The following is a 19,652-nucleotide window of genomic DNA, read 5'->3' as shown; positions in this document are numbered from 1 at the left end:
TAAATACTCAGTAACCTAAGGGAGAGCTGTTTCACACTCTGAGAAACAGCTTCAGCAGAAATGATTACTTAAGAAATGTGACTTGTAGTTTAATGGAATTGCCATTGTAACAGGTAAAAAAACACCTCACCTTCTCAAAGGTTATTTCATTGTTTAACATGTTGGCCCTTCAGTATCTACATTATCTTGTCCATATAGGATTTTTTTAAAATATTTATGGGGAAAATGGAGTCTGAATGTCAAAGTCTTCTAATCTTTTTTGTTAAAGGGCTCAAACTTCAGTCAGTTCCATTTATGTTGCTGCAGACATCTGCAGGAAGTGTGAGCCAAGGTATCCACTTACCAATGACCACTGATAGCACATGGAAAAGATATTTAGATCCCAAAAGTAACACAGAGGTGCACAAGGAGTTTTTAGACCTACCCATCTCCCTAAGTTCTGAAAGTGGTGAGTTCAGGAAATGACCAGCACCTGGTCTGTTATACAATGGATCCCACTGAAATAAAAGGAAGGAACTAATCCAGAGGACTTAGATAAGGGGAGGGGTGTTTGATGTGAACACTGGGGCCAGTGGAAAGAGCCCAAGGCTTCAGAGAGATGTTTCCCATGGCAAAACTGGAGTCAAGGCTTGAACCTCAATGCAAACCTCTCTTGAAGCTCAGTTGTGCTACCCACAATCTGCATGGATCCCTCCATTGCAGAGATAGCTTTGAAGTGCACATCAAGGCACATCTGTCCTCTGAAGCACTGCTGAAAACCTTGGAAGTCAAACTACTCCTTAAAATGTACTTTTAAGCAAAGTTTGGAAGATACTACTGCAAGGCAAACAGAGGGTGCAATATGCTTTGTTTAACTTGCTTAGCATGTCCAATCTCTCAATCCTGACATTTCTTTGTAGCATAAAGCTCTCCAGATCAGGTTATATATTATGCATTGTAAAACTCTAGTAGTGAAAACAAACATTGTTTCCAGAGTCATCTGTTTGCAATTTTCCTTGATTACTCTTCCAATAGATTTCAAGCTGTGGATTGAAAGATTTAATGCTCACATGGATAGAATTTGTTCCTTTTCTAATGATGACTTTTAGTTACATTACTCAGTCTTAATTCAGCCTGCATTTCACTTTTGTCAAGACAAACGATTTTGTTGTCTTAAATCAAATGTTCATGATTGTCCTCAGCAATCTGTCACAGCAGAGTTATTTTTGCCTGGCTGCTCTGACAGCCAGCTCCTAAAAACAGCATCTGAGTTTGTGTGAAGGATGTTGGATGGTGCCAGTGGGGGATCAATGCAGGGATGACATAAAGGAGAAGGATCTGTAGATGAACTTGGCTTCCAGGCATTACAAGAATTTTGGACGTAGGGAGAATCAACAGAATGGTGTCCCCAAAAGCAGGCACAGCAACAAGGAGCCATTTACTGTAAAGGACAGGGAGTGGGATGAGCTCTGCTCTGGGGATGGGAACAATCACCCAACAATGGAGGAGGACAAGGCCCCTTCCAGCTTTGGTGTCCCCTCAGACTGTCACTGTCTGAGTGTCACTGCCTGTCACTGCCAGACTGTCACTGCCAGACTGTCACTGTCTGCCTGTCACTGTCTGACTGTCACTGTCTGCCTGTCACTGTCTGAATGTCACTGTCTGATGTCACTGCAGTCTGTCCTGCTGTCACTGTCTGAGTGTCCACTGTTGCACTGTCCAACTGCAGCTGTCACTGTCTGCCTGTCACTGCCAGACTGTCACTGCCTGTCACTGTCTGCCTGTCACTGTCTGAGTGTCACTGCCAGACTGTCACTGTCTGACTGTCACTGACTGTCACTGTCTGAGTGTCACTGTCTGAGTGTCACTGTCTGACTGTCACTGCCTGTCACTGTCTGCCTGTCACTGTCTGAGTGTCACTGAGTGTCACTGCCAGACTGTCCCTGCCTGTCACTGTCTGAGTGTCACTGTCTGAGTGTCACTGCCATGACTGCCCACTGCCAGACTGCCCACTGTCTGACTGTCACTGCCTGAGTGTCACTGCAGACTGTCACTGCTGTCACTGTTGTCACTGCTGACTGTCATCTCTACCTGTCCCTGCCTGACTGTCCTGCCTGCAGACTGTCACTGCCCTGACTGTCCCTGTCTGTACTCTTGTCTGTCACTGCCTGAGTGTCACTGCTGATATCACTGACTGTCACTGTCTGAGTGTCACTGTCTGACTGTCCCTGACTGTCCCTGCCTGACTGTCCCTGCCTGTCACTGCCAGTCTCTCTGTGGCTGTCCCCAGGCACAGCCAAGGAGGGGAGGTGCAGCTGGTGATGGGGACTCTGTTCCATGGCACTTCCCCCCTCCTGCTGATGAGCTCACCTGAAGGGCTTTGCTGTGAGCCCTGAGCTCCCTGAATTCCTTCTGGGGACAAAGGGAACACAATGGGGCTCTCCTCTCCCTCACAGCCCTTTGCATGGGGGTTGCACTCTCATCTCCTTGAGGATAAAAACTTAAATTCTTCCAAAGCTCCTTTCAACGTTGTTTTCTGTGCTTTTGATCATTTATTGTTTTTATTGCTACTAACAACGCAAAACTGAACTTTTAGTACTGAGAATTAGAATGAGTGCTATGGAACTCTGGCAGAATTATAGCAGATTTGTACATATATGGTTTTACATTGAGTAGAGTAAGAACTGGAACTAATTTGTTGTTACAAATGTAAAAGTACAAATGTCCTCAAAATAATATCCCAGAACAAGAGTGAATCTGAGGACATCTAACTATGCTAAGATTACATGTTGAAAGATGTAGCCTTTAATTCTAACTTTTGCAAATAACCCTTTTATGATTTATCAGATTTTAAGAGTTGTTTCTTAATTAAAAACATATATTAGTTGTAAATGAGTTTATTTCTATGTATGACTTTTAAAGAGTTGTGCTTCCAATTAGCTTAACACCTTCTAGTACAAATTTAAAATTAGGTAAAGTGAGTCAATGAGAAATACTACAGGTGACATTTCCTATAAACATGAAATTAAGTAAAAACTCTCATGGTTGTTAACTGTTCCCAGATGGAACAATGATAGTTCAAAACTAGAATCCAGCACACACAACTTTCAGGTAAATTCTATGGTTTATGGGTTTATTTGGAAATATCTACAGTTAAATTTTCCTTCTTCTGAACTTGACACAACATTATTTCTCATTTTCTTTCTTTTGCTGTATTCAGAATGGACTGATTTTCACATTAACTGGTACATTGGCACCAGAGTCCCAAAACCAAACCCCTTCAATGTGGAATTCATATAGGAAAAAAAAAAAAAAAGGGGGATTTCTCTTTCCTAAGGAGAAAACACAACAGTAACATCTGTAGCCCACCACTCAAGGGCTAAATCTGCCTCCATGTCAAAGAAAGAACCCAATTAGAAATTTCTCTTTTTTTGTGATTGTAGAAAATTAAATTAAAGCATTTGGGACTGGGGAAGGTGTGAATCCATCTTCAAATGGAACATTTAAATTGAATTCACATGGGGGAAGACAGGAGAATTCCAAGCACAGGCTGAGCAGGTCATGTAAAAGCTGAGCTGAGGAGGCTCTGGAGGATTGCTCAGCCCTGGGACGTGGTTGGGACTGGAGCTGAGCTCCAGGGACATTGGCCACATAAAGAACTCTCAGGACAAATAACTTTTGCCTTGTTTGTCCCAGGATTAGGGGACAGATGAGGGTTACATTTATAGCGAAAGGACCCAAAATTGAAACGTGACTTTTTATGCATAATTACTAGCACAGAGTTTGCTCTCCTGTTTTCCTACTCAATTCCCAGACTGTCAGGAGAATTATCAACCTCTTAAAGGCAGCAAGCTGTGTGACCTGTGTGGAGGGATTTGTCAGGGGAAGAAATTTCCAGGTTTTGGTCACAAAGGAACATTAGGAACATTAAGCATTCTTCATAACAAAGCCTGATTCTTTTTCAAAAACCCCAAAACTATACAATGTCTTTTAAAAAAGAATACCAAAAAATAGTGTGTCTAGTGGTTTTATACAATAAATAATCTATTTTCTATAAATGTACAAAATCAGTTACACAGCAAGTAAGAAACTGATACAAATGCAATAACTGAAAGATATATTTAATTTTATAACTGTAATAATTTATTTATGAAATATATCCACATATATATAAAATATATCATATGCTTTGGCAAAGACCTCCCTTTCTTGTTTTGAACAAAAACTATTACCACTGGTTTAAGCCCTATATAGATATTTTTACTGTTGATTTCTTTTCACTTTTCCTTTGGTCTCCATCTTTCTTCTTCTAAAATATAATTTAAAAACAGGGGGTTGTTGTTTAACCTATGTGCCCTGGGGAAAGTCTGCATTAAGGTCAGTAAACCCCCAAAAAATTTGTAATGTCACAAGTAAGGGCTTTCCTCCCTTTTAAATAATATAGAACAGGATTTGCAAAAGTTACTCTTTTTCCTTTGCTTACTCTTGTATCCTTGTAGCAAAAATAAGTCCATAATTTCTGAAGAAATCGTTTACACTGAAAAATGTCCAGGGTTGGATTTAATCCTTATTGCCAAGTTTCTGGGTTATTTGGTGCTGGTGTTTCAATGGAGAGATAATGGGATTTGTGCAAAGCCCAGGGGATGTGCTGTGGCTGTGACCTGTAGGGGCCTGGCACAGCAAATGGCCAGCACAGAAATGACTCTGATGGCATCAAGTTCCACAGTCCTAGCCTTGCATCTGTAGGAAAATTCTTTGGGATGAATCACTGAAGTTCTGTTCACCAGCTACAGTGCATCCCCAGATAATCACTGTAAGTGTGTTTGAATGGAACTTCCAAGTGCAGGAATAACTTGTGCCTAAATTAGGTAATCTATTGAATACTCAATGTATACTCTTAACTTGCTATAGTTTATAATAGTATTTATATTAGCCATTCATATTTATTCTGCATAGATACTGTCATTTAAACATCTGCCACAAAGTTACAATATGATGATTCAGGCTTGCATACATTAACAAGAGAAATATTTTGTATCTGTTTATTCTTAATGAGAACTGATGTAGAGGCAATCTCCCTCTAACTCTCCTCATTCTCCACTTGCAGCTGCCTGCACAGAACTGTGGATGGAATCTTCAGACACAGAGCAAACAGTGAGTGGAACAGTTTCTATTGTACTTGTTTAAATCACAGCGAAAAACGTTTCCTGAAGCTTTGCATTGCTGAAGTTTGGGTCTGCCTTTGAAGTTTTCCTCAATAGTGATACATTCCCTGCCAGGTTACATGGTAAAGGTTTATCCTTTTCTGAGGCTCTCTCGAGGGGAGAAAAGCTTCTTCATACAGGTTCCCATGCCCTCAGAGGGGCACTGCTGAAATGGAAGTGTTGCCTACTGCTGAATTCTCCACTGGCATCACACTGAAGCATCAAGTTTGTCCATCTCAAGGGAGAGTTGTAGTTTAAGTTCTTGTTTCTGAGCTCCAGCAAGTAAATGTTAAAGCTTTAAAGAAAACAAAGCAACAAACAAATAGAGCCAAACTGTTGAATATTCAGCACTAAGTCCCTGTTAGCTGAGATAATTGTGGTTGCCCTCCTTTGTTATGTGTACAGAGTGAGTTCTACACCATTCTCTAATTAGCTCTGCTCAAATAATCACAGCAACAAATTCAGCTTGGGGACTTCTAATCCAAGTGTTTCCCTTCATAGCAAAGAATTTGGGGTATTGGTGTGACTTTTTTAGAAGTGGTAATATTTGAAACTGGCTACTGGCTCACAGTAACCTCCTCATACCTGACAACAAAAGCAGATTTACTTTTCCCTCCAGATACTTCTTCCACAGTTTTTGCTGTTTCTTTACCTTAACACTTCAGCTTTCACTGGAGCACTGCACTGGGATGTGTAGCTTAATTTGCAGCAGTGCTAAATGAGGAAAAACATGATAGACAGGAACAGCCCTTGTCCTAAAAAAAAAGCTAAAATATGTATTGGCTTATAGCCAAATAATCCAACTTTTGAAGGGGTTACATCAACACAAGAAAGGCCGTAGCAGTTCTGTGTATAGTAAAGTTTATTTCAAAAATTAAATTAGGGAAAAAAAACCCCAAACAATTCATGGGCCAAATTTTGTCCTTAATTTAGGGAAGGAGTGATAATATTCACTCAAAATAATTAAGGATTCTGCAATACAAAGAACATTTATGGAAAGTGAATATTTCTTTTTAACATTAAGCATCTGTAACATACCTGATTTGTTCAGAATCCTCCAGACTCTCTGTGCTACTGAACAAAATTGTGTTCCTCTTCCCTGCATTGGTCTTTCTCCTCTGTCTTTTTCATTGATCCATGATTTCTGTAGAATAGAGATTGATGAGAACACAGTGACAAGTTTAGGCAATGCCCCCATAGGTGAAATGACAATGTCATGCTCTTTGTTAGACTGCATAAAACATTCTAGATCAGTGCAATGTTCAGCATGCCCCTAACTGGACAGATCTGCTGTTTCAAAATCACCACATCATAAAAAGAAACAGAAAAAAAGAAAATTCCAAGCAGTACTGGCTGGCTCTGGCCTCTTTCCTTCACTTATTAAACTGTGATGTGACACAGGAGTTTTCTTGCTTTTTTTTCTTCCTGTTCACTCCCCCATCCCACTGAAGGGGAAGTGAACAAGCATCAGTGGAAGTGCTTGGCTGCTGGCCAGGGTTAACCCACCACAACTGCAGAGGGGAGGTTTCTTTAAAATCAATACCTTTTAATCACTTCCTCTTGATAAATGCATCTTAATTAATTTATCTCCATAAAATGCCTCATCATGTGGCCAGGTAGCAGTGACAGGGAAAGTGACTCACCTCCTTCTGTCCTGCATTCTTCTGCAGAACTGCAAACACTGCTTGTCATGGGCATCCGAGCAGGAGCAGCGCAGCGAGGGCTGGGGAGCGCTCTGGCTCTGCCCTGTGCTCCTCTTGCCTCTGAAGCTGCCTCTGTAGTTAGACAGTCCATAGGGCACAGTCCTCCTGCCGTGAGAATCACACAGGAACCAATTACAATTCTGTTCCACCCCTTTGCTAGTTTAGTGAAGAGATCTGTTGATGGAAAGCACTGTTAACCGAAAGGTTGGTGGTTCGAGCCCACCCAGGGACGCCAGTTGTCTGGTTTTCGGCTGTTTGGAGGGCCTGGAAGGGCCCGGAGTGGCCTTGGGGCAGCCCGCGTATCGAAGGACGAGAAGAGGCTTCAGTTCTTCTTTCGGTCTTTATGTTTATTAATTGTTTATCTAAAAGATTTTCTTTCAGCCCGACAGAGGTCTGCTCAGCAGCCAGCCATGAGCACACTCCCTGCCCTCCGGACAGTCACCTATCTTTATACCCAAAGTTACGTGTACAATATTTATCATTTTTCTCTAATACCTTTTATTCTTATTGCTCGGTGCACTTTTAGTAATGACCAATCCCAAAGTGCCACCATCACCACAGAAGATGGAAGAGAAGAAGAAGAAGAAGAAGGACAAGACACGCCCCAATTCCTCCATCTTACTTCTCTAAACCCCCCTGTACATAAATCCTAAACCCTGTGTCTCACCCTCTAATTAACTAATCCCTTCACCATTCACCCCAGTGGGATCCTCCTACCCTCATACAGGTGTCATCTCCCGTGTAGAGTCAAAGTCCAGCCACCAGACACTTCTGGCAACATTCCAGGACTCCCAAGCCCCCCAAGAGTGGTCTCGGTGACTCGGCACCTCAGTCCTGAGGTGCTGAGATCCCACGTCTAAGTTCTCCCTGGACCAGATCATAGCTTCTGCTCCATCAGCTCAGGCTTTCACCAAAATATGAATTAGCAGTCAGCTCTACTGGAAGGATTAACTGGCAGATACACTACTAGGAAAAAAAATTGGAATACCTAAGAGGTGATGCACATACATCCCCAGGTTATTGTTTATTTTACTCCTTATTCCTGTGTTGTGTTGTTTTCCCCAGCCAATGCACAAAATCTGTCACATTCAGTGCCTTGGCTGGCCTGAAGTGACAGAGGAGCTGTGCTGATTTCACCAGATCAGTAACATTGTGTAGTTTTCATGTAGTTCATGGTTCTGAGTCTGACTTGTCGTTAATTTTATCATTGAGAAATTAAGAAAACTGTCAGCATGACTCATTTACTGCATCAAGTTTTGAATGACCCCTGGAGTTAAAAATGCAAGAAATTCCCACACAATCCTCCTTGTATGGTTCTACCTTTCTGTGAGAGATCCTATTCTGTGCTGCAGCACACCAAGAAATATTAGGAGGTACCTCCCTTTATGTCTCTGCATGATTTGCTGTTTAATGGGTTATGGTCAATATTCCTATCAGAAAAGGACATGGTTCATCACTGCCTGCTAAAATCCCCACAAAGAATTGGATAGTTTGGATTGATGTCATAAATCACTCTCTTCCAAGCTGTTAAAGAATCTCAATCAACAGCAGCTGTACTCCCCATGAAACTTCTAGAGACTCATAAAAGTTCCTGAGGACTTGAGGGATGGGCTAAGCAAGCCACAAACCCACAAATGCTAAAAATCTGAAGAGAATCTCATGTTCAAAAGCAAGAAAGAGGAGGGGAGGAGTGGAGAAAAAAAAAAAAAGAAAAGAAAAAGACAGGGAAGAGGAAGTCAGAGTCAATCTAGAAAGGTTACAGAAAGGTTACAGAACAAAGCCTGAATAATGAGTCTGGAACCACTACCTTCACATAGCTCTGCTTCTTTCATTTGCTTTCATAAAAACATCATTAGGCTGCTAATGGGAAAGCTGCAAATTTTCCATTTTCCCACACACATGGTGGGCTGAAAGGTTCAGAAACATTATTTTCCTAATCTCTACAACAATTTTTGATGCAACATCAGTACAGTTGATGCAAATAATTTATTCAAGCCTCTGCACTCCTAGTACATTTGTACCAGTGCACCTTGTCTTTCACAGCCTGAACCTGTCAGAGTTAGGTTGATCCTAAAATCATCCTGAGAGAAAGAAAATCACAAGCAATGCTTCTGTGTTCAGAGCCCAGGGATGGTTTTTCTCCAGCAGGTCCTGGTCTGCCTCCATGCAGAAAATGTTCCTTATTTTCACCACATAACTCCTATGCCGGGACACTGGGAGAGACCAAGAACACCCACATTTGTCTTAAAAGACTTTAGGACTTGATTTTGGCCTCCCTTCTCAAACCATCATTTAAAAAGCTTTTTGTTGCCTTTAGGATTAGGAGCAAGTCCCATTTTATAATTTAAGAGTATTAATAATTCTATACTGACATCTGCTTTACAATAGTGAATGTGAAATGGCTAATGTAGGGAACTCCTGACATAAATAATTGCTCCATGATCCTATTTTTTACACATTCATGTTTTTTATGAAGTAAGAACTGGTATTTTGAGGCAGGAGTGGGGGGAAAGTTCATTTATTTTTAATAGTGGCAAACCCTCTATGAAAAGTGTCTGGTAAAATTCTGTTATTCAACTTCCTGCTCCAACAGAGACTGAAATGGAAAGATGAATTTTAGACAATGTGAGAGCCCTGTTTAATGACAGATAGTTTGCCAGGGCATAAAGAAGCTTCTTGCAGCTTTTGCAGATGTCATCCTACATTGTGCTAATGAGACATAAAACAGTGTAATATGTTATTCTCATTATTTAAAGTGGTTCCTTGTTCAAAAGTTCACTCTTTCAAAATATGATACTGTGCTTTTTTGCTCTAAATTTAAGTTTTACCAAAAGCTCTGTGGGACTGAGCCACAGTTTTCCCTGAGTCAGAGGCTCTGCCTGAATAGCCAGAGAGAAAGAAGGGCACGAGTTTTATTCTTAATGGCTGCAATTGGCAAATTAATGGACCAAGCAGAAATGTCATCAACTTTTGATTTTACCTCAGTCCATCACTATGTGAACTCCAGTGATTGAGGAAGGGGCCCATTACCAATCTGCTGCCTTTCCTAGGAGACAGTAAATTCCAGCAAACTGGGAGGAGGGGAGGATATAATTATAATTACAAGCGATAAGAGCCCTGAATCACAGCCTTAAGCAAAGGAGGAAAGTGATAGTTTAGATACTTGTTCTGATCTTTCTAATTAAGTACATTATGCTTCATAGCTTAGAAAATGTATTCAAGGCTGCTTCATTCCCAGTGGACCAGCAACATGTGCCAATGCAATGACATTTTCAAGTGTTTCAAGTTTCAAAGACTTTTAACCAGAATGAAGCTTTTGTGTAAGGTAATGTGCAGATTTGCCAATCAGAGATAGAAATACAATAACCCAAATATGCCTGGTTTTGTCTTCTAATCTAAAAATTCAAACTAAAAAAAAAGTACACTTCAAAAGCAACCCAAAGTCTTTCCAACAATAATCATGAAGAGTTTGGTGAATTGTATACGCACAGGGCACTTTGTGTCCCCTCAGTGAAGATGAACATCAGCTGGTGGGGCAGAGGCAGAACTGGGGGGATCCTGAACTACCAGTTCCTTTTAAGACCCAGTCCCTGGACAAAGTACTGGCTAAGCCATTTACTAATATTTTTTGAAATTTCTCTGCAGCATCCACAGGTTTTTAATTAATTAATTTTTTAAGGTTTACATTTCACAAGAAAACTTGAATTCCTGACTTTTAACTCAGTATGCAGCATTTCTTCCTTTAGGAGAATAAAATTCTCCTGAAGTAAACGAATATGAGTTTAAGATATATTTGCAGCTAAGGTGTTCTGTGAGTCCTTTATGCCTTTCTTCTCTACAAAGTGGAGAATAAGCAAACCTAGACATTTCTGAATCAGCCTTTCCAAGATACTTCTTTGAACTGGTATCTGATTGGCAACACCCAAATCTGTGATTTCTGAGGCATTACACTCTTTTGGGAGGTTCACTATGATTACTCCAGCCAGCCTGTGGGCGCATAAAGGTCCCAGTTCTTAAGCATTTTCTAACAAAGAGAAGGTCTGAGTTTAAGGAAACAATTGCTTCTGTAGTACAAGCTATTTGTTCTTGACTCTGTATGCAAAAAAAGCCCCAGCAAAACTATCACAATTCTCCAGTACTTGCAATTATTCCATGTGTGGTAATTATGATTAGTCAGTGCAACAGAAAATGAACTGAAGATAATCTCATATATAACAGAGCAGCACAGAATTAATCATAGCACAGTGTGTTCTTGTCAGATTGGGTAACAGAGGCTGAAATAACCTAGATTATTTGTGTACTTCATCTCCACAACACAATTAGAAAAGCTCTCCCCCTAAGAGCCAGCTAGCTCTTGGAGGAAGGTTTTGCCATTAAACTAACAGAAATGGGCATTTGTTTGTTGAAAAAAGAGAGGAAGTACCAAGCAATTGGTATCAAGTGATTTTTCCACTGAACAGCCATTCTGAAACAGTGAAAATCTTCCACAGAAGAAAATTGCCTGTGGAAGGATTAATATCTTCAGGGTGAATTGGGAAAGAAAATTTGCCTGAGTCCTGCTGTCCCCCACTCACAGTGAAGGCTCAGAATTCAGGCAGACAAATCCAATTGGTTTATTTTAATTTTATAACATGTGGCTGACTTTCTCATGCTATGTTATAATTGATCTATGAGCTGCTATTATTTTCTACTTTCCCAGCCACTTAAACACAGCAGATACCTCCAGGGCACTGGGGAGTTTCAGCCTAAACAAAGGGATGAGGGGGTTGCAGCAATCATCTTAGATGCTGTGATTTCAGGATTCAGCCAATATATTTTCTGGCACACATCCAGGCCAGCAAGGCTCTCAACAGACTCCAGTGCTTTCAGACAATCCCAAAATGTATGGGATCCCTGTAAGGACCACTGAGAGAAAAGGAAACAAAATTTACCATTCTCCAAGTGAGACAAAATGTCCCCAAAATGAAGGATGATGCCTGGGAAAATAACAGATATTTCTGTGTGTATTTCAATATAAAAGCACTGCAGTAGCAGTGTGTAGCTTTACAGATGAAGAGATCATTGGCTGCTCTGGAAGTTGGCTCCAGCTCTTCCTGTAACCTGTGGGGTTTTTAGGAGCTCACAATAGAGGCACCTCCCATCTTAACCCATCCTTACCATTATTTAAGGAGTGAAACATCTCCAAAGGATGCCTGACGTGCTGTTTTGGACATCCTGTCCACATTGGCAGAAGCTGCACTTTTTCTGGGTAGCTTTTTGAAGTTAAAGCTATTTTCAGATGAAACTACTTTTATCTTTTATAGCCACACCTTTCTTTCCCACATTCTCAATTTAGTAGTGCTCAGTGTTCCTAGATTTTGAACAGGCTCCTATCATCCAAAAAGATGCACCTCCCTGACCTTGCTATCTTATCTTTTAATTAATATTTGCTAATTTGCAAGGATGCCAATTAGTTTTAGCTTATTAATTACAGCTAACTTAGGTAATAAGCCAAGGATTGCACACACCTGCTTCACCTCAGGTTCACTGACCACGTGAGTTCTTTGATTTTTCCTCCCCCTGGGGCTTCTTGGTACCCAGGTCAGGCTCTGTGAGAATCTGGAGCTGTTTATCACCCTCCATCCTCCTCCTGCAGCTGCCCAAGGGGTGTTACAGGTTCTGTTTCTCAAAATGGTCAGAACAATATCTGAGTTGTGGAGTGAAAAGCTGGGGTATTTATTGGGGTAAACAACATGAATCACGCCTGGGGGTGTCCATTAACACCCCAAGCCCCCAGAGCAGCTGGGTAGAGCTCACCTGCCCTAATAAACTGAGGCAGTGTGTCACAGAAATACCTCTCTCAAAACTCTCAGCATCTCCTTCACTGCCTCATGTCAATCCCAATCTGCTCCCAGCCCCATTACAAGATATATAATCATTAATTTAAAGAAATAAGTAAAATTTGGAGCAGCATCTTCTGTCTGTCAGGCCCAAATTCACATTATTCCTTTTCTCCCTCTGACTGGCAGTCAGCACTATCAGTAAGTGGTTCTTACCATTTAGCAGTGGCACAAAACCACTGAGGTAAAGCCCAAAAGGCAGAGCAGCTGGGAGATATGGATGAAATTAATCAAATTAAGATTTTTTCAAACTAAAATTCAGAGTACTTATTGCTGCTTCAGAAGCCACCCCAGCAGTGCACACAAGGAACACACACTACTGCGTGTTCCTACCTCTCTCCACAGCCTGTAGAGTTCAAAACCCACTGCTGGTTTAAAAACAAATAAAACAAAAACCCAGGGGAAAATAAACACATGGTGTTAAAATGTAAGACTGGTGAAAGTGACTGTGGTTTGACAGCCCTCAAGAGTGTTTATTCTTAGAATTAGACCAGCAGGAGCAGCAGTGGTGAAATTTCAAAGCCCTGGCTATCAGCATGTCTCATCCCTGACCTCATCTTCTCAGGGCCAGCTCCTGCAGGGATGTGGGGTTGGAACTGCAGAGCCAAATCATTTCAAATCTTCCTGAGGTTGCTGTGAAACATCAGTGCTGGGAGTACTGTCAGTAAGCTCAGAGGAAATATTCTACTTCTAGACTGAGGAGGGAATGCAAACTTTGCACACTTCAGACAGTGAGACACTGAAAGTGTGAGATCAGTACACATTTTAAAATGTAATAATATCTCTTTGAATAGAGAGGCCTAAAATCAAATCAGTTTGTCCACAATAAAATATAACAATTACAGCAGGAGCCTGTTACTATGCTCAGTAAATCTAATTGAGATATTCTTCGTTTCACATGAAGATTTTGCAAGACAAACAGATTCCACATGTTCCCATGGACAGTAAAGATTGCAAAATCAGGGCGAGCTTCATTCAGAAAAATAAAATCAACTCAACAGATTCATCATTTCAGTTTTGGCACTTGGTTCTGAAGGTTAACCATGTGCACTGTTCAGCTGACAGATCAGCTTCCTTATTTGAGCTTCCTGGCTGACAGCCACTGTTTTATCATCATGCCTCTGACTAGCAGGGATTTTCAATCTGATCCACAGTTTACAAGCACCTGCTTAATTGTTCTGCTGAACAAGACATCTTTAGCTGTGTACTTTTATTTCCAGTAAAATACTTCACACCAATACATCACTCATACTTATTTAATGATGAATAGAATTATCCAGAATTGGGGTAATTATGATAATTTAGAACATCACTTAATATTCATAAGGATTTAAAGTATCTGAAATTTTGTTATGTGGGCTTCTGTTCAACAAAATTCAGTCACCAAAGAGATGCAGGTAACAAAAAGATGTTATGAAGGAAAAGTTGGCCAGCAGCACATGCAGTTAGAGCAGAGTAAGCCCTGGGTTGTATTAAATCTTGTCTGTTGGAACACCATCCTGAGACATCATCTGTGTGTGTGTGAGCAAAACTGTGAGTGAAGTGATGATAGGCTACAGATTGTTTCCATTCTGAGATGATTTTCTGATGGTAACCTAAGTCAGTAAAGAGCAAAGATCATTAACTCTTATTTGCTGGAGAGCTGGGTGCAGGTGGGATCTGCTCAGGCTGTTTAGTTCCTGACAAACCCATTCATCATCACTTACAGACACAGCCACAAGTGTCTGAAAAGCCTTTCTCACCTCAGCCAGTGTCACCTGAGGTCAGGAAAACACATTTCTGTTGGGCACTATCTGGAGCTAACTTGTTGCTAAGGATTATCTGACTTGCTTGAGTCACAGAAACAAATTTTTTTTATTAAGTGACAAAATATCAGATCATTCCAGGGTCCCCATGTGCTCCCACAGCAAGGGACACTGAGCAGATCCTCTCCCAGTGTGTCCCACACAGCAAAGACAGACAGACACAAGTCCTGTCCCTGTCCCTGCCCTCCCCCAGAGGAAACTGAACCTGTGTTAAGTACAGAGGATCAGAGCAGCAACACAGTGTTAGACCAAAATCTGCCTTTCTCTTTGTCCATCCAATTTGCCTGATTCAGAAATTTATGTAACTGGCAGACAGAACTCTTAGAACATCATGTAAATGCTCTTTACAGTGTGGTCACAGAATTTCATTCACTCCTCTTCTGAACATAATAACAAATACCAAAATGACATGTCATTTAGGAAAGAAAAAAACACTTCTGCTTTGTTTCAGACCCTTCAAAAGAAATGTTCTTATTTTTGGTGCTTAGTTTGAGTGAGGAATTCTCCTTTGGAAATGTCTGGATTATTGCCATAGATGCTCATTTATTTTAGAATTTAAGACCACTTGAGTGTCTGTGCCCTCATGATGGTAGCACTTTCTTAGGAGTTGTCACCCTTTTAATCCATCACTCATCATTCTGAGCATTGCTAGAGCTTCATGCAGCAACATTAACGTTATTAACAGAATGAACTATCATTAATTGTTATTATTGCTGTTGGATGTACAATCTCAGTTGTACATCTGTACCCCTCTGAAGAAGAGCAGATCTAAAAGAAGTCATGCCCATATTTTCTTCCTTGCCTATATTTTCTTCTTTAACTTACAAAATTAAGCATCAAGCTGTGCCTGTATTACGTCAGTGGGTACTGTTTAAAGGACAATTCATTATTTAAAATGTGTCTGTAGCTATAGAACAAGATAAGCATAATTAATCGCTTGACAAAAAAAAAAATACATTGCAAACTAATTCCTGGCTAATCAATCTTATCAGTGAGAACAGTTTACCAGCTTTTAATTACCTTTGTTATGCAACCCTTGTTTGTCTGCACCACATAATTGCATTATTCTCTTCTGACTTACCTGCCTTTCTTTAGGTCATCTTCTTTTCCACTTTCCCACTGTTCCCAGAATGAAAGACTCACTATATCAAACCAACACTGGTGCTCCTCATGGTCTGGACTAACAGCAGAGGTTCACAGTCAAGTATAGAGCAATACTCAAAACATGTGTGCAAAGATAATTTCTCATTTAATTGGTGAAAGCTCTAGGGAGTCAGAGGCTCCACATTCTGCAATTTTGTGCTTTTCTACAACTGTCACCCTGCTGATCTAAGTGGTTTCTCAGCAGGGATAGAAATAGACCTTCTATTGTCACTCTGCCTCCAACAGCTTCAATAAAAACTTTAACTGCTTTTCCAGAAAAGGAGGAGAGGCCATGACCAAGATTTGTTTTGAATATATTACAACAATGCTTAACAGCTCCTGTTGGGAAAAGGAGAAGGAACCGAAGAAGAAATTAAAGTTTGTATTTAAAGTATAGAGGCAGGAGTAGCCTGAAAACAGAAAGTACTGAGGAAATTTTGTGGGGAACAAGAAGCGATAAAGTGAAATAAATAAGTCAGGGGCAAAAGGAAGAAAAAAATAAAGAGCAGTTGAAGGGTTTGATGTAGTGGGGAAAAAATATAAATAAGCAAGAAAAATACCAGAATCAACAGATGTCAGGAAAACTTCTCCAAACTTTAACACTAACATTTTGGCCTCTCACTGTGTGTATGATCCTCCAAGTTGCATTTGAGCCAAAGTTTTAGTAAATACAAAAACTTTCCACAACATGTGTACAAGAGCAATGTAAAAGCCCCTTTTACAAACAGCCAGTCTGTACACATCCCGTGGTTACTTGCATTTCAAAGAAGCAGTGTAACTTGCTCAGGATATTAAATTGCCCAAGCAGGCCTGGTTCCCCTCATTCACATCCCAAAGAACCTCTTGACTTCCTGAGATGTTATTCCAAATCAATCACCAGAGCAGAATTAGTGCCTGTTCATGGCACATGGAATCTTAAATCCTGCTCCTGTTGCACTGAAAGGGTTCAAAATATCCAATACATTTAATTTAATGTTCACCTCTGCCCTGGGAGCATTCCTAGGAAGAATCCTGGGATTTCTAAAAATCACAACTGTGCTGTTTCAGCAAGAGTTTTGTACCTCTATCACCTGTCCACGGAGCAGGACAGCAAAGCTGCCCAGTTCAGACAGATTTCAGGAAATTCAGTCCCTGCTGGACTAATTCCAGGCTAATTTCACCATCATCCACCCACTCTTTGTCAGCCTCAGAGGTTCAATTCACCCAGTTCCAACAGTGTTGCTAGGTTGTACAAGTTCATGTCTTTGGAGCTAAAAATGTATTACTCTGTGTGAATAATTAATATTGAAATTGAATGTATTCATTCCATGCTTTGCATAGAAACATCCCATGATATGGCATAAAAATTATAAAAAGGGAATTTCCTAGTCCTCACATTAAATCATTTCAGGTTAACCTATTCCCAGTGGGGATAGACTTTACAGATCTGCTGCTATTTTATGTACAACTGACTTCAGTAAAGAAAGCAAAGACTTAGAACCCCAACTGTTTAATATTTGGACTATTATACAGACTTCATTGCCAATTCTACAGGTATTATGAAAACATTATATGCCTTGTTTCATAACTTTTTGTTCTTTCTTTAGTGATACTGGCACAAAACTTTCATGTAGGAAAATTCTCTATATCATTGAATTAATGCACACTAAATAATTTTGGCAGTGGAATGAAAATTGTAAGTCCTGTAGACTTAAAAAAATATATACTAAAAAAAAATTTAAAAAAAAGAGGAGCGTGTGTTTAAAATTAGCAGAAGTCTATTTATTCAGTGCGTAGGGGAAAAGGAATGTCATTCCCCCATTTTCACTAGTGAGGTCTGACTTAAATTTACTGAGTCATAAATATTTGGCTAAAATAACCCTAAGTAATCCTGGGGTGGATTAGTGCAGGTATGGAACTCGAAGAATTGAATGACTTGTGTGAATACATGATACTCACAGGTTGGTAGAAGTTCAAAAGACGTCATCAGACATGGCCTCTAGCCAGGACACACACGTGAATTTACAAATTAAGTGCCCTAAACCCCATTTGACTTAACCTAGTTTATGGCTACTTTCTATTTTTCTACTCCTTTTGTTATTTTAATCTCATTAAAAGCTTTGCAATCGATTCAAAGGCAGATCTAAATCATTACAACTGTTCCCAGACTTTAGTCACCGGAATACTTCAAGTTCACACCCCAGAGTCTGAAAATCTTGAATTCTTGAAGTCATTTGTTCTCAGGTTCATCTGATGTCCTGATTATTTTTGTACGGAACTGATCGCTGTGGTTGCTACAGGAACCTCTCAGCCTGGGAGAATCTTTACAAATCTGAGGTCTGTTTTGGTTACTCAGCAAGACAGGATATATACAGTGGTGTAGGAAAAGGAGGCCCCTAACCTTTGGGATGTAGGCAAAGTGTCACTCTTCCTGGATGCTTTCTCCCCATTAAGCGCTGTCAGTGCAGACAGCAGAGCAGCTTTTCTGCACGTGTGGAGCTCAGGACTTCCAATCCAGGGAAAACGGCTTCAAAATTTGTTTTTATTACGAGTTCAAACAAAAGCTTGCGTTTCCGCAGAGCACAGTTGTAAAAGGCTTTCTTTTGTAACATCTTAAAATCTGGCATATTGAATTTTTCAAACATTACCTTAACGTCTCGGTATTTTTCCACGCTAATTGGTATCAAAACTAGTACAGCTGCACGCACGCACACTATTGCTGCTCTCGCAGCGGGCGAGTTGTTAGAAACGCGTTTCTGGCGGGCAATCGCCGCGATTCGCTCCTGTCACCCGGCCGGGCCGGGCAGGTGCCGCGGGGGCAGCTCGGGGGCTGCGCTGGCTCCCCCGCCCCGCCCGCGGCCGCCCCGCGGGGTCCCCGGGGCTCCCCCGCCCGCTCCCCGCCCGCCATTTCCCGCACTCACTCGGGGGTGTTGATCCAGATGATGTCGAGGTGGCAGTAGTACACGCACTCCTTGTCCTTGTAGGTGTAGCAAGTGCAGCGCCGGGCCCGGTGCCGCAGCGCTCCGCCGTCCGCCCTGGCCCTGCCGCCCGCGGCCGCCGCCGCTCCGCTCTCGTCGCGCTCGCGGTGTCCCGGGCCGGCCGCCGGCAGCGCGGAGCGGGGCCGGGGCAGCGCGGTCCCTGCAAGAGCCGCGCTCAGCTCCCGGCAAACCCCGGCAAACCCCCGAGCCCGCACTCCCCCGCCCGCAGCCCCCCGGGCCCGGCCCCGCTCCCCGCGGGCAGCACCGTTATGTTCGTGTGCGCCCCGGGCTGCAGCGCCTGCCCGCCGGGTCGGGATAAACCACGGACGGCCAAGGGATGGATTCGCAGTCCCGTTCTTTACAGCGCACCGGAGTGGGCTGCTGCTTACAGCCTTTTGGAAGGAGGGAAAAAAAAAAAAAAAGGAAACACAAAAAACCACCCAGCCTTTCTTTGTGTGCATGCGTGGAAGTGGGCAAAGAAAGAAAGAAATTCACGTTACCTGCAGTCGACGTAATCGTAAGTCCAAAGAGGAACAATAAACCCAGCTCCATTAAACCCAAATTGCACGCTGGTTAACTGCAGGCAAAGGTGAACTGCAGGCGCGACTGAACCGTTCCAGGAGGGATCACTTCAGGTTGGAGGCAGGGAATATCCTGGGGCTGGCGGCACACGCTGCTCCCGGGAGTTGGCTCCCGCTCGGAGGTGTGATTAGCGCTTCTCCCTCGCAGTTAATTTCCTCCAGTGCAGACTTAGTCCTGAAGAGGAGAGCGTTGTCAAAAGAAGGGAAGATCCATCGCTCGGCTTTTCCCACACACACCTCCCACCCCACCCCCAAATCTGATCAGCAAGCGGAGCTGCTGTTTTCCAGCTGCAGACGCCTCCCACCCGCCGACAGCTGCCGGCCTCCCCCGGGGCGCGGGCCGGGGGCGGGCACGGCCCCGCACCGCCCCCGCTGCCCCGGCAGGTAACGGCGGGCTGGGC

General features: G+C 42.1%; 1 protein-coding gene and 1 long non-coding RNA gene across 2 annotated transcripts in view; one reads left to right on the top strand and one right to left on the bottom strand.

Moving 5' to 3' along the window:
• The window catches only part of LOC135456061 (uncharacterized), a 69,464-nt gene that overhangs the window by 33,881 nt on the left and 15,931 nt on the right, over positions 1 to 19,652 (top strand). The window contains exon 2 of the long non-coding RNA XR_010442460.1: positions 5,087 to 5,133. This is a non-coding gene — a long non-coding RNA (uncharacterized LOC135456061). The remainder of the gene's footprint in view (positions 1 to 5,086; positions 5,134 to 19,652) is intronic.
• Positions 3,060 to 19,593, bottom strand: EDN3 (endothelin 3). Its single transcript, XM_064729667.1, has 5 exons — positions 19,171 to 19,593; positions 18,614 to 18,830; positions 6,827 to 6,991; positions 6,222 to 6,327; positions 3,060 to 5,478 (listed from the first exon to the last, which is right to left on the bottom strand). Exons 1-4 carry the CDS (start codon positions 19,220 to 19,222, stop codon positions 6,255 to 6,257), a joined length of 507 nt encoding a protein of 168 aa, XP_064585737.1. The 5' UTR covers positions 19,223 to 19,593; the 3' UTR covers positions 3,060 to 5,478; positions 6,222 to 6,254.

Source organism: Zonotrichia leucophrys, chromosome 20, assembly GCF_028769735.1.
Source record: "Zonotrichia leucophrys gambelii isolate GWCS_2022_RI chromosome 20, RI_Zleu_2.0, whole genome shotgun sequence".
Taxonomy (NCBI): domain Eukaryota; kingdom Metazoa; phylum Chordata; class Aves; order Passeriformes; family Passerellidae; genus Zonotrichia; species Zonotrichia leucophrys.
This window is presented reverse-complemented; position numbering and strand designations above follow the sequence as displayed.